The sequence below is a fragment of the Aristolochia californica genome, unplaced genomic scaffold (assembly GCF_029961685.1).
Source record: "Aristolochia californica isolate CCGP_79_NKW_82.1479 unplaced genomic scaffold, dmAriCali1.0.hap1 SCAF_5, whole genome shotgun sequence".
Taxonomy (NCBI): domain Eukaryota; kingdom Viridiplantae; phylum Streptophyta; class Magnoliopsida; order Piperales; family Aristolochiaceae; genus Aristolochia; species Aristolochia californica.
The window spans coordinates 1,283,491-1,298,593 of NW_027182214.1; the positions used below are offsets into that span (position 1 = coordinate 1,283,491).

The 15,103-nt window shown below is 36.8% G+C and overlaps 1 protein-coding gene across 1 annotated transcript; it reads right to left on the minus strand.

Annotated features, from left to right (window-relative positions):
- Positions 1 to 25: 25 nt before the first annotated feature.
- LOC137966498 (mediator of RNA polymerase II transcription subunit 33A-like) lies at positions 26 to 10,059 on the minus strand. Its single transcript, XM_068813136.1, has 12 exons — positions 9,611 to 10,059; positions 8,512 to 8,622; positions 7,506 to 7,859; positions 6,342 to 6,658; positions 4,055 to 4,146; positions 3,647 to 3,959; positions 3,320 to 3,530; positions 3,114 to 3,228; positions 2,577 to 2,738; positions 1,826 to 2,489; positions 1,456 to 1,659; positions 26 to 1,350 (listed from the first exon to the last, which is right to left on the minus strand). Exons 1-12 carry the CDS (start codon positions 9,865 to 9,867, stop codon positions 266 to 268), a joined length of 3,885 nt encoding a protein of 1,294 aa, XP_068669237.1. The 5' UTR covers positions 9,868 to 10,059; the 3' UTR covers positions 26 to 265.
- Between the last annotated feature and the right edge of the window lie 5,044 nt (positions 10,060 to 15,103).

Below are 15,103 nucleotides of genomic sequence, written 5' to 3' on the forward strand. Positions count from 1 at the left end.
AAATTAGATGCCCAAGCAAGAAACGATCCATAACTGCACATCCAGCATTTATTTTGAATTGGTGTTTGCCTCCTAAAATGTCTCCAAATATGTAAACGTTTTACAATTTATGAGTTCCATTACAGGCCGAATCGAGGGGAGCAAAGGGGGATAGAAAAGCAGTCCTTGGATACTTACAATGGAGGGATCTGAGAAACTACATAACTGGAGAAACCTCACTAAGATATCTACACTAAATGTACAATGGAGGGAACTCAGAGAGGACTTACATGAATAGTTCGGTAACAGAGTCGATGGCAGATTCACCACCTCGCTCGAGGAGGGAGAGAGCCAGTTCACACTCATGCCACCCCCTCAACCCATTGGCCACCTTTTTCAGTGTTTCTGGTTTCACCTCCGGTATCCATGCCGGAGCGAAAGTCACTATCAGGCCAACAAAGCACGAGACGTAGGCCTTCCAGGTTACTGGGTCACACCCCAGCAATATGTTCCTTTCGATGCCCGCTGCAATGAACTCCATGTGAGCCCCAAGCACCCGAGCTCGCCTCCAGAATACACTGGTAATACCTGCGGTTCGACCAACTCCCCATACTAAAGAACCAGACAGAACTAACAAGTAAGCTAATGAGTAACCCTCAAGGATACATGAAGTGGGGCCACTGGCTGTTGATCCTGACTTCGCTCTTGCTGAGAGAAGCCATGTCGGCATTGTTTCTTGGTACAGCAAGTGCACCAGCCGCATCCCTCCTGCCGAACATATCAAACTTGCTCCAATATAAGCCAGCTCTTTCACATGGGCGGCAGCAGAGGCTAATGAGGGATGGCTCGCCTTCAAACGGGAAGGTCCAGCGCAGGTCCACCCACACACCAACTCCCGAGACCGCTCGACTACCAGGTCCAGTATCACATTGTTCACAAAATGGACGTTGTGGATCATCCTGCATGAGCGAATATAAAGGAGGCCCGGAGCCACACAAACAAACTTCTCACGGGCAAAGACAGAGGATCCTAATAGTCCTGTTATGCCCAATGAGGAGGTGCAAGACAGAGTTTGAGGCCCAAGAAAAGAGGCAAAGCAGCTTCTTAGAAGTTGAACCATTGCTTCTTGGTCCATTTTAAAGAACGAACGGCAACATGATAGCACTATAAAGTCATGCCATCGGCGAACCTTTTGTGCCCACAAAGACCCAACAATGGGCATGCTTGGCCAGGGACAGCTTGATGAACAACTTTCCAGAGCAGGTCCAGAGACACCATGGATGTACTCCAAGCTCTTGTCGAGTTTGAATGTAATGGTCAAACTAACTAGAGCTGCCATTGGCAATGGAAGTGTTGCAGGTAGAGAGACACCTGTAACACAACAGAAATGTGATTCACATGCATTAAAGATTTAAAGACCTTACAATATTCAATAAGTAATTTCTAATTTGAATTAAAGATTCCAGAAAATCAAACCTGTATATGTGGAGACGTTAACACCAGCAGATGCAAGTATTTCCTTCACGTCAGATTCAATAGAGAGAAGGTTCACAGTAGGGCTTGGCCAATCCGTACCATTCATTTGTACATGTTTCCAAATACCTCGAGTTACTTCTGCAGAGAAGTAGCTTATAATAGTTGCAAGCGAAGCAGGAAGGAAGTCCACAAGGTCCCTCAAGCCTGTGCAAAACTCGAGGGAACAAAACAATTTTAATTGAAAGTTGAACAAGAACCTGCAAATCAATGTCAAGAAAATCCCAAAATATGGTATTTTTCAAGAACTTATCCAAATAGCTCACAAGACATTTGTTTTGAACTTAAGAAAGAAAAAAATGGAGAAAGGTACCTGTTGTAAGGTCACGAGATGATAGCTTCCCATGGGTATAGGCAGCTAAAACTGCCTCAAGAACAAATGGAATGGCTTCCAAAATCTCCCAAGCGGGCAGCATTGGCCTCTGGTAAGATTCATCTCCTGCATTTATAGGGGACCCACCTTTACCGCTACCAGAAGATGTTGGAGGATTTATTATCACAGTCCCACCCTTCATCATTTTCCAATAAATCATACCCAATATCTTATTTGCAACTTGATGAACGGGGTTTCCACTAGAGAGACCTGAAAGAGTTGAAGCCAAGCAAGCCTGATTTTGACTATACCAGGCCCGTAACTTGGGAAATGATTCAATATAAATAGGCTGAAATGATAAAGTATCAGGTTGATCAGGAGATTTGACACTTGAAACACTTGGGTGGGAGGAGACACGACTATTTCTTAACAACAGAAGATACTCCAAAGTAAGAAGAGTCTCCATTGCCCCACCACGACCTGATACATAATGCTCATGAGGAGGTTTGTAGAACTTCCATAGGCGCAGAAGAAAGAGAAAAGCACATGAGAAGACATTATAGGGTGATGTTTCATCACCAGTACTTGATTTGTAATTTGATGTAGGGACCATGGACCCAAAACCCTCACAAAGTGGCAGCAATGAAGCTGCAACTTCAGGTACCTGACAAAGTGAATTTAATAGTGATAAACATTAACAAAGAAAGTTCACAAAGCAGAGCAGATACATGCAAAGAGGCATGCCACTTACCATCCCATATAAGGACAGGATATGGACAGTATCAAAAGAAGATAACCCCAGTAATATAGCATGTAGCATGGACATATAAGCAACCAAATGACTCCCAGGACCAGAAAATCCAGGGGGAACAGGAGGAGAAAGAAGCTTGACTGCATAATGAACTGCATGTTCCTGCAAATGAAATAATTCATGAAAGAGAAAAGAGATATAAAATAAATAATGAACGATTCCAAAGTCTAGTGCAGTGACTGACAGGGGTAGTCTTAAACCAGAGACAAAGATCAGCACCAAATAAAGGGTTTTCTACTCTTATTTCTGCAAGGCATAACTACTGCACCCACTTGACATGGCCCAGTTCCCATGCTGCATCTGTGGCTGGGTTGGGCTTTAAACATTATTTGGTATGACCTTGGAGATTTAGCCCATACATAAACAGTAAGTCTTAATGACTCAACAACAGATCAGAGAAATTGATACATCCAGAGAGCCAGGTATATTAAACAGACAATGAGAGCCTGGGAGGGAGAATTGCATGCATGTTTCCACCTGGATATTCCACCCACGACTAAGAGATGCACCACAGAGAACTTGAGCAGCAGCCGTCTTTTCCTCATCTGATGCACTCAGTGCAATATGATATAATTTCTCAATTTCTGCCAAGCTTAGACAAACACAGTAAAAATCAGATAACAGTTACCAGATATGTGGTGCTCAAATCTCCACCTAGTTGGGATCTAAAGACACTGAAATACCTCGAAGCAGGAGTTTCTATTAAAGCATTTTTAAGGGGTCCATTTATCGGCGCTCCTTCCATAAATGTTGACCATGGAGATCCTTGAACTGGCAACGGATCTGTCTGGGAGGCTGTACATGGGGTGACATAACCCGGCCAAAAATATGTCGATGTGTCAATCAATTTTCTGGCAATGCAGGCTTCCACTATGAGATGTTGCATACTCCCAGCTGTCAGATGGAAGATATTGTATTGGAAGTTAATTATGTACAAAAACCAATAAATAATAATAAATAAGAGTAAGTGGAAAGATTTTCAAAAAAATGAGATGCTTGAGATGGATCACCTGCTTTAACAGAAGAATTGTTATGACATACACCACCAAAACCATCACCCCCACTCTTGGCATTAGAAACAAAGTTTGCAGCTTTTAATGCAGCCTCATTAGCGGCAATAACCACAGAACCAGGGGGCAATAAAAGCCCAGAGAACTGTCCTAAAACCTGAAGAGAAGATAGCAGTCCACATCTTTTAGAATCGTACTCCAGATTATCATCATCTTCCTCCAGAACATGAGCAATAGTCAAAGGAGTAATAGATAATAGAACACATAATCGTGCATCGAGATGTGGGACTGGCCCTTCTAGAGGTTCTCGCTCCTGCGATATGGCATTGAAGAGATTCAGAAATATTGACCACTGAAGAAAAGATATGCTCGATAAAAGTTATGTGGTTAATGTAGTTTGTTCTCAACTCGTTGTACAAGCCGAAGTGCTGAGATCCATAGTGCTTGAAAGGTCTCTTGCCAGGTTGCCCGATTTAATACTTTGAGGGTTTTCGTCAGTGCTGTAATGAAATTGGTAATATAAAATACTAGGCAGCAAAATCTATCAAACTTGAAGTGGATAAAGCCACAAATGAAAAGGAAGGTATATTGTACAATTTGAGAGAGGAATATACAACGCAAACAAAAATTACAAAAACACTGACATAAGCAACAAGTGGGTTGTGAAGAACAACAATGATACCTCTATTTTATCCTAGTTCTATCAAGTATAATATTAAATACGTAAATATTAAAGAACATATGTTGTATTTATCCATATAAAATTACGTCCTGCCAGATATGCCAAAAATGACTCTTAATAGGGTTACACAAATAACGTTTAAAAATAAAATGGAACCTCAAAGACTCAAAACTTTATACAAGCAGTACGCTATGACTTAAACATGTCATCTACCTAGATATTAAGGCTCCAAAATGCTATCTACATGATCTTCACTGTGTATCAATGACAAATAGCCAGTTGACATAAATATGCTGGCAATGTTAAAAATCAAGAAAAAAGAACTTCATCTGATGAATTAAAATGTCCAACCTCTAAAATTTAGAAGTCAATTGGACAAAAGTAAATCTTAAAATGTAGGTACAGCAAACTTGCCTGTAGTAAGCCTTTTCTTTCTTAAGATATACAGCTAATTCACCATTACAACTATTGAAATTATCTTTCTGCTGGTGTAGCTCTTCAAAGCCATTAACTAACAATAATTAGCTGGATTGAGCCTTTGGCTCAATGACCACATGGGGAAAATTTTTGTAGGAGTGGGCATGGGTCAGGCTTCCCTGAACCCCAACCTGACCCCAAATCCTGAACCTGAAAAGAACCCAAAACCTCAAACCTGACTTTGACCCGATCACCATCCCCACAACCCCATCCCTATAAACCCGACCCATCTCTACCTCGTCCCTGTAAACCCAACTCATCCCCGTCCCTAACCCAAAACCCAACGAGTTTTTTTCACCACCTCGTCCCTGACCCATGGGGTGAAACCCAAAAACCGAACCTGGGGCTTCCGGGTTGGGTCTGGTCAGGTTCCCCATGCCCACCCCTAATTTAACCTGTGAGGTCTTAAGTTCAAATTTAACCAGGTTTACTAGGTGTAGTGTGCATATATAGCCGGCATTGAAAAGAAAATTATGAAAATAGGAACGTTGCCTATTTTCATTCAAATCACCAGAATCTTCAACAATTACACAAAAAATGAGCTCTTTTTTTTCTAACAAAGATAATACCATTTTTTAATGTAAAATAAAATAATATTTTTTTGAATAATCAATTCACTATAATGCTCTTCATTTCCTCTTTCTTTGCCCTGTGTATTGTGTGTTTGGTTGATTAGGCTCTCTTTCTTTTCTTTTGTTTTTTCCATTTTTTTAATTGCTTACCCTTCAGGATTTTTTAATTAATTACCCATTCTTATTACTGTTCTCAAAAGAAAAAAATGTCCATGAACCCTGAAGGTGATGAAATAATATAAGTTCATTCAAAAATAGGTAGTCTCAGCCCCATCTGTCCCTTCCACCTCCATCCTGAAATATAAATGTTATTCTGAATCTTCGTGTCTATAAAACTGTTTTTATTTGAAATAGTGGAAGGCTTTTATTACTCAGAAACGAAAACAGAAACAAACAGTGGCTTGCCAAGTAAGACCAAAAATGAATAAATGAGAAAAAATACTTGAATAAAGTTTACTTTTCTCAAAAATGATTGGTCCCTTCCTGTTCTGCTCCAACACGAGTTCTGCTGAAAGATTCACAACATGATTTCTGGATAAACTTGCTTTTTAATTTTCAAGTCTAAAACTTTCTGCACTTCAGTTAATAGTTTGGAAATAGTCTAGCACCATCTTTAAAAAGCAATTCAATTGATGTTTATTGGGAAATAGTCTTGCAGCATTTTTAAAAGGCATTTCGGAATCCAGCTAAAGTGGTTATAAGAACACCAGGATCAGAAAACCAAAGAGTGATAGTTCAACATTTAGAAGTCCCTGTTTGCATGCAACTATTTAATCAAGATGTGAAGTTCACTGTTCCATATTGCAAAAAAGAATAAATAAAAAAATTAATCTTCGACATAGACATTAGACATAAGAACTGAAAGAATGAACCAGTCAAATGGTTGGGGGGAGTCCAATTCTCACCACGGGAGGTGTATGCATGTGCACTCAACATTCAAACGCAAAGAATTAAAAGAACAAACCTGTAAGTATTTCAATAGCAGATGTGGCAGGTAATTGTTTTCCGTCCATTGTACTTTCCATATAAATGTCAAGTGTGATCCATGAAGCAGTTCGATCAGCTCCAAAGTTATTAAAATTTCCCAAGCTACATGACCCAATATCAATCAGAAGGCCAACCATCTGGCATTTGTTCAACCGATATTCCCAAGCCAAAGCTCTCTGTACATTTGAAGATAATCTTACCAAAATCTGACTCGCAGAATTTAGATTTGGAGAAGTTAGTTTATGGGCGTCAAGAAACTGCAGTCTGAGCAGCAGACTCTTAAACTTTTCAGGCCTATTGATTAAAGAGAATCCCTATATCAGAAACCCTATCAAATACATAAGATATGGAAAATATAGATAAACATAAAACAGAAATTCTACTCAGAAAAAAATAAAATAAAGTGCTTAATTTCAATGAGTTAGCCAGCAACAGTAACAGAGAAGCATACACTATTAATTGTGCTGCGCAGAATATGGTCCAGAAGAGCCATTTTAAGCAGATCTAGACCTAAAAAAGAAATTATTTGATATAGAAATCAATATATTAAATACAAATTTTTCAAAAGAAAATTATTAAATAAGTAATGTGAAATCACCTCAACCTATGCAAATTAAGATTTAGATGATCATCCAATACAAAATAATGCACTTCATAGTACAGCAAATATCACCATCCTCCTCTAAGTCAAAATCCAGTTGTATCATCTGTAGGAAAAGTTGATAAGCAAATGATGGGCTTGGCTGATGAAATGTGGGCAGAATTGGTAAGTATGAAATAAATCACTGATGCAACTATCTGATCACAACTATCTAATTCACTGGATAGATTAAAATGCTACAACTATCTGATCACAACCAGCAATCACAGCTTCTGGTTAAAATGTAAGAGATTGACTGCATCATATGGATCACATTTGCTACATATGCTTAGAGAAACAAGATTGTAAGATCCTACCCTAAAGGAAAAACATTAAGTAAAAAGAAAAATCTAAAAACCTAGAAATTTTTTATATAAGCCACATGTAAAACAGATGATGAATGAGAATTTTTTTCTTTTTTTTTCTTTCTAAATGTACAACAAGAGGATGAATGAAGTTTGAAATTGAAAGAACAAAAAGCAACTGGTATGGAATTCTCACATATTCAAATGAACAAGGCGAAGTAAAACCAAGGCCTTTCTGTTCTCCATAAGTTTGCCCACCAACTCAATAGCCATAAAAGCATTCATTCTTCTCAAGTGTTCACGGTGTTCATTTCTTTTATCAATGGCATTGCCTCCCATGTCTACATCCATGTCTAGGAGGCCAGTAGTTGTATGCAAGCTTATAGATTTGTCAGCAGATGGGAACTGCAACCCCCAATCTTCCAAGGTACTATCAATCAAGCTGACAATCACACTAAAGAGAAACAATATTGCCATATGTCCAACTTTAGTTACACGGACACCATATCTATGAGAAATATGTAAAACATCATCAACAGTTTTTACGATCCTGCAATAGATGTAAATAAGTGCAAATAGTTTAGAGCAACATTGACCAGTATGAATCATATTCAGAAAAAATTCAGAGAAGATAAGCAATCCGGTGTTATGAATAAACTCCTATGGTGATAGCAAACATGTAACTTGCAGTTAAACAGTGAGTCAAATTACATGATGTCCCCCGCAATGTGTTGGTAACTCCAGCCATCAATATCACTAGCTAAGATGTTGATTGGATTTGTTTAAAATAATAATAATAAATAACAAATAAATAAATAAATAAAACCATTTTTGCTTTTTTTTGTATCATACTAGTTTAAAACTATTAACGAAAGTAGGTTATCAAAATTGACCGCATAATAATACGCAAGCTAGCATAGCTACATTGCATGAGCATGAAAGAAATCGCATTTATGGTGAATAAAGAGCTTTACTCACTCTTTTTTTTTTTTTTGGAAAGAGCTTTACACTCTTTTTTTTTTTTTTTTTTTGTTTGAAAAGAGCTCTACATACTCTTTCCAGGTTTACTTATAACAGAAAAATTAATAACCAGAACACCACAAAAGAAACCAACATCATCACCAGGGCTTTGCTGTGTTCCTACTACATTAAGTCATTGAACAAAGCTAATAAAGAAGGAAAAATATGGATGAAAAACTTACTTTTCATTGTTAGAATCACCTCCCAGCATAGCCGAAGAAAGGGCATATTGGCTTAAAAGCTCAAGATAAAGCCTATAGGCCTCTGGCTGGATCCGCCGGTGAGAAAGCACCCTGAAAGTTAATTTAGAGATTGCTATATCTTTATTAGGATTTAAATTACATTTACTAAGTTGAGAAACTAAAAATATTTAGTCAAATTAGATAGCGTAACTTTAAAGAAAGTAAACTCGCATTAAATAATAAAATTGGAAATTTAAAAAGTAGTGGCTTAAACAGTTCGAGAAAAATATAAAACTAAGATATCTGCTTCTTATTTCTCTGTATTTTCTCCCAATCGATGAGAACAGTAAAAAAAAATGTACGGGAGTTTGGGAAAAAAAGATCGAGGATATATGCATAGAGACATAATTAAGTGTAGCCCACAATGAATCCTGAACCTCTGAGACACGCTAAAATTTTTCAACGGCTGAAAAAAGGAAACATTTTAGAATAACAAGAACAAGGTATCAATACTAGATCAGACGCCATTCCAGAAAAAAAAGAATGGGCTCAGCAAAATAAGATATACAAAGCACAAGATTATGAAGTTAAGAGGTAACAGGTCAGTGACTTATCCGCCCTCTTTCCAAGCTCATCAATGATCAAACTGAACTGGTTAACGAATGTAAAAAGGCTAAATTATAACTACTGTGCAGACGCAGACTACAATGTGCGTATATGTGAATATCATGGAGCGCTCGGGGATTTACGGAGTAGTAAAAGACAAACACAAAAGTAAGTAGTACCAAAAAGATGAGCCACGACTCATAACTACCAAGCAAACTCCAGGTCTTCATTTCAACAGAATTAAGCAATGAAACGGTACTGCAAAATCCAAATATTAACAAAGAAAATTCCGAGACAATAGTAAACGATTTGGTTTAAATCATAAGCTCTCTCCCATTGCTTTAACCACTTCTCCGCCAAAACTAAGAAATCGAACTTGTTTTTATTAAAAACAAAAAACACTAGCAGTACACCATAAGGTAACCGTCTCCTACCGGTTACTAACCACTAGCAAACAAGACACCGCTGCACAACCAAAACAAAGACGACTCACTTGGCGGTCAAAAGCGCGAGTACATGGAGCGGTGACAATAACCGAGAACACACTCCCTGCTCCAGCAACTTCCACAAAGTTGGATTATTACGACTAAAACACAGCTTCGACACCAAGAGCTGCCCTAGCTCGAGATTAGGCAGCTCCATCCCGTTATGCCTCACATACTTGGTAACCTCCATCGCCCACCGTAGCGGCGGCTCCCGCCGCTCCTCGCACCATTTCACCGTCTCCAGCACTCGCTCCTCGAAATCCATCCGTAGTCCCAGCAGAGACAACTGATGAGGCAGCCGCGATTCGAGCTCGTGGGTCGCTGACTCGCTATAGATAGAAACGGAGGCGGGAACCGAACAAGACACAACTAATGTGCGCCATGGACGGCGATGACCTCTCTTTTGTTCGGGTTTGAAAGGACAGATCTTGGCCTCGGCAAATTCTGTCGGAGGAAAGCTGCCAATCTTAGACGGCGACAGCGAAGTGAAAGCGTTATGACCCCGGACTTGACTCGGTGTGACTTTTCTAATTTAACGCCGGTTCAAACTTGAACTGCTCCTCCTTTTCTTATGTTTTTAGTTTAATTACAATACGTACCCCTTGAATTACTTACCACATTGGAGGTCAATTTTACTTATTTATTTTTATTAAAACTAAATAAATAATAAAATAATAAAATTCTCCCTGATTAGGTATTCAGATCATATTTATTAATTACTTATTTAATAAATAAATAAATAAAATTATTTCATACCCAATAAAATTGATTATTTTGTTATATGCAAATTGGGCAATTTCAATTATTTAAAGTTTTAAATTATATCATACCCATATTAATTTGATCTTAGCATTTTTTATAGAATGAAAAAGGTATTAATTCAAAATCTATGGTACTCTACTGATATAGATGAGTAACTCGATTTTGATTTAATATATTATTAACATACATATGTATGCAAACAAATAACGGCCGATAAAATCAGGTGTAGACTCCACCTATGAGCACCTATTCTTATACCATGTGAATATGGGTCAAAGCCTATCCAAAATAATTAATTTTTTAACTAATAAGTTCACGATCATTCTATTCATTTTTCTATGTAAGACTATTCTTTAACAATAATTAGGGGTGGAACGAAGTAGAGCCAAGCTAAAACCTGCATATATTCAAGTTTGGCTTGATCTAGGTGGTTTTGGTCCACCTAGGTTAGGTTTTGTCCGCCCCTGATCCACTTGGGTTAGGTACTTGGCTTTCCGCATTTAATAAACCGGTCTTTTGGGTTGTATTGGCTAGGCATTTGACATGGTATCAGAGCTGGGCACCACGTTACACGTTCGAATTCCAACGAAAACGGTAAGGAACGATGGGTGTCAGAGCTAGGTAAAGGGTATTTAATAAAAAAAAATTATGCTACTGAGTCCACTCATGAGCTAACAAGTTGAACTTGGAAAATCTCTAATTTAACTTGTTATACTTAATAAACTTTATTTCAAGTTTAAGCTCGAACTTTTTAACTCAAGTAAAAATTGAACTGCATTAAACTTTTTTCAAGTCTAGTTTGAACCGGTTGCGAGCCAATTTGGGTTGGTGTCATCCATAACAATAATCAAATAAGAATTACAATAATCGACATGTACACATTAATTCATCGAACACAATTTTTTTAACATTTAAAAAATATTTACCGAATTATCCTAATCATGTGATACATAGTAGTAGGTCCACATGTATATGCAGTAAAATATAAAAAATATTTTATTTTATTTTATTTTATTATCTATTTATTTTATAATTAAAATTAAAATTTTAATTACATAGTTACATAAATAGAACAAAAAATGATACGCCAGGTAGCCTTTTTTTTATTATTTAATAAACAAAATTCTCTAACATTTTTTTATGGGGTCAGACTAACCCAGGCCGGTTCAGTTTATTTAAAGCGACCGATGGCCCGGATCACATTTCCTTGTGTGGAGCCCACTAAAAGCGTTGTCTTTGCAGGCTCGTGGAGTCGCGTGATTCTTTCCCTGTTACTGCCATGAGCCACGTGGTACGTGAAGCAGCTGATGTGAGAGTTGGGGCACGCCGATTTAAATGCCCTCCGAGGCGTACGATAGGGAAGCATGCAGGACCCATCGGTTGAGAGCGACGGGCGTCGGCTAAAGGCCAAAAAGAGGAAAGAGAAAGTGGGCCCCGAGCCTTCGAGAAGGATGTATGCCGTGGTAGATTGCTTTTGTGATTCACGTTCAAGGGGTGTTACGTAGCAACCTAACCCGAATTTGCCTATGTTTCAGCTAAACTTAGATTTAAATATTTTGAACTGAGCTTCGAGCCCAGCCTCATCTTAAAGCCTAAAATTGTTATCGAACTTGAGCCCAAAAATTTTAGCCGAGCTCAAGCCGAACTCGAGCCTCAATATATATTTAAAAATATTTTTAAAATATATATTAAATAAATTATATATAAAATTATACATACATTTTACATAAAATTGGGCATGACCTCTACATAAAATTAAGCATAACCTATATATATAATACATGTATAAGATTGGGCATAACTTTTTCTTAAAATTGAATATAATTTATGTACATAATACCTGTATAAAATTCGGTATAACCTCTATTTAAAATTGGGCATAATCAATATACATAATACTTGCATAATACCTGCATAAACACTCCACAAACACTCCATAAATACTCCATAAACACTCCATCAAATTATTTATACATTCCATAAACACTCCATGAAATTGTTTATGCACTCCATAAAATAGTCTAAACACTCCATACACTGCATAACATTATAAATAAGCTCCATACAATAATCAAACACAACAAAATTAAATAAAATATCACTATCAATTTACAATCACCCAAATAAAAACTATAAATCCATTATAAAATTACAAACTATAGTTGTTTCTCTTAATGCTAGAAAATAATATGCGTCCCTGCATGAGCAAAATCTCCACCTATGACATAAACAAAAAAATAAAATTAGTTATTTTCAGATAAAAAAAATACTCTTCTACTACTAGTTACTTAATGTCGTTAAAAATATTAACATTACCATGATGAGAGAAACATGAAAAATCATGTAGCTGGTAGTATTATCTCTACACTCTTCTTCTCAGGTTGTAATCATAAAACAAAATTTTAATACATAAAACTAAAAAATAAACTAAAAAATATCATAATAAATAATTAATTAAAGAATTTCACCTTTTGATTTTTCTTTACACCGTGAAGAACCCGAACCCAATAATTGCCACAAATCAAAGCTTGAATTGTATTTGGAGCCAAGGAAGAACGATATGAGTCTATCACTCTACCACCAGCACTAAATGTAGACTCTGAAGCTACTGTGGATATGGGAATTACAAGGATGTTTGCTGTCTTCTTAGATAATTTCATATGATTCACTTTCCACCATTCTAAAACATCAAAATCATATTGTGAAGTTTCCTCACAACTATATACTCCTCCTTCAAGATAAATTTCCAATTCTGACTGACCTTGGTGAATTAACTATATCATTTTGTTTCATATAACTCATTAACTTTGACCAACTTGAACTTGATGAAGGCCTACAACTTGTGGAAACACCCATAGAGTTAGTACTTGAAACAATCTCTTCATTTCTAATATCCACATTATAAAATGATATATATTCATCGAAGATCTCATATAAGGTGCATCGAACTAAATTTATATTCATTGTAGCTTCATCCTTAGAATATATCACTGGAAAACACATTTCGATCAACTTTAATTTGACCCTTGGATCCAAAACTGAAGCAACAGCCATCAATAAATTTCATTCACCCCAGTACTTCTCAAATTTCTTTTCCATTCTACTAACCATTGTCCTAATGAAAACATTTTTATTTGTAGAATGAAAACATTTTTATTTGTAGAATGAAAATCCAGAACTTCTTTTACCCTATATACCTCACTAAGGTACAAATTAGAAGTAGGGTAGTCACTCCCAGAAATTATATTAGTAACTGCATTAAAAACTTCTAGAATCTCACACACCATGTCAACCTTTTCCCATTCATCAAAACTTGGCAAACTATCATAAGTTGGTTCTCTAACTTTAAATCTAGAAAATGCATCTTTGAATTTTAATGCAGAAGACAACATGTCATAAGTGGAGTTCCAACAAGTTGGACAATCAATAACCAACCTTTTTTCACCAAGTTCTAATTGTTGTACAATTTCAGAAAAAGTGCGAAGTCTAGCCTCAGACAGATTTATGAATTTGATACTTTCACACACATTATCAATGATATCCTTAATCTGAACAAGACCATCTTGGACTAATAAGTTCAAAATATGAGCACAACAACGTACATGAAACAACTTTCCACCACACACCAAATTTTTTTTCCTTGAAAAATCTTGTTTCAAAACTCTAATACAAACATCATTATATGCAGCATTATCAATTGAAATACTAAAAAATTTATTTTTGATCTCCCACTCTTTCAAACACTTGTAAATAGCATCTGCTATATCAACGCCACGACGAGGAGGAGGAACATGTACAAAACTCAAGACTCGTTTTTGTAGCTTCCAATTACTGTCTATAAAATGCCCAGTAATAACCATGTACTCAATCTTTTGATTTTGGGACTTCCAAAGATCCATGGTAAGACTAATCTTGTTAATCTCTTTTAAAAAAAATTTCAATTTCTTTTTTTTTGCCTCATACACCTCCATACACTCCTTTTTAATGGTCTTACGGGATATTTTCTCATAATTCATATTTGACATCTTCATTACAAAATTAAATCCTTCATCTTCTACTATCATGAATGGATGCCCATGCATAAGAATCCAATGAGCAATGAGTACTCTCGTTTTAGCTTGATCATATTTTCCTCCAAAATCCATAAAAGGAAGTCCAGATGGACTCTGATCAACATTAGACTCCGCTCCCACTGGTTGAAAGTTTAAGGTTTTTTGTTTTCTCATTGCCACTTTTCTACTAGTGCAACGTTTCAAGTGTCGACTCATATGTGTAGTTACTCCACTGCTAATAACACTCAAATTGATTTTACAATGAACACACTGAGCCTTTTTTGTACCATTAAGTGATACTTCTTTGAATTCCAACCACACATGAGACTTTTTTTGTCTTTTTGAAGTATGGGTAGAGTCACCTTCATCCTCATTTATGGTAATTTCATCTGGGTCCACTTCTATGACAGAGGGTAGTGACTCTGGTGGAGTTGAGTCACTATTCATAGTCACACTAGAACTAGTGTCAATTATTGATGTCAATTGAGGAGGTGTTGACATTCTTACTTCTACAAAAAAACAAAATTACAAATTAAAAACATAGAGAAAAGAAAGTTATCCAAACAACAAAGACCCTACACATAATTTAAGATACTTGTCTATTCTTAGAGGAAGGTACGTGACGTTGTGACAATCGAGAACGACCCTTGTCTTTCAATGCAGCGGGGTCTCTTTGACCTTGTAGCC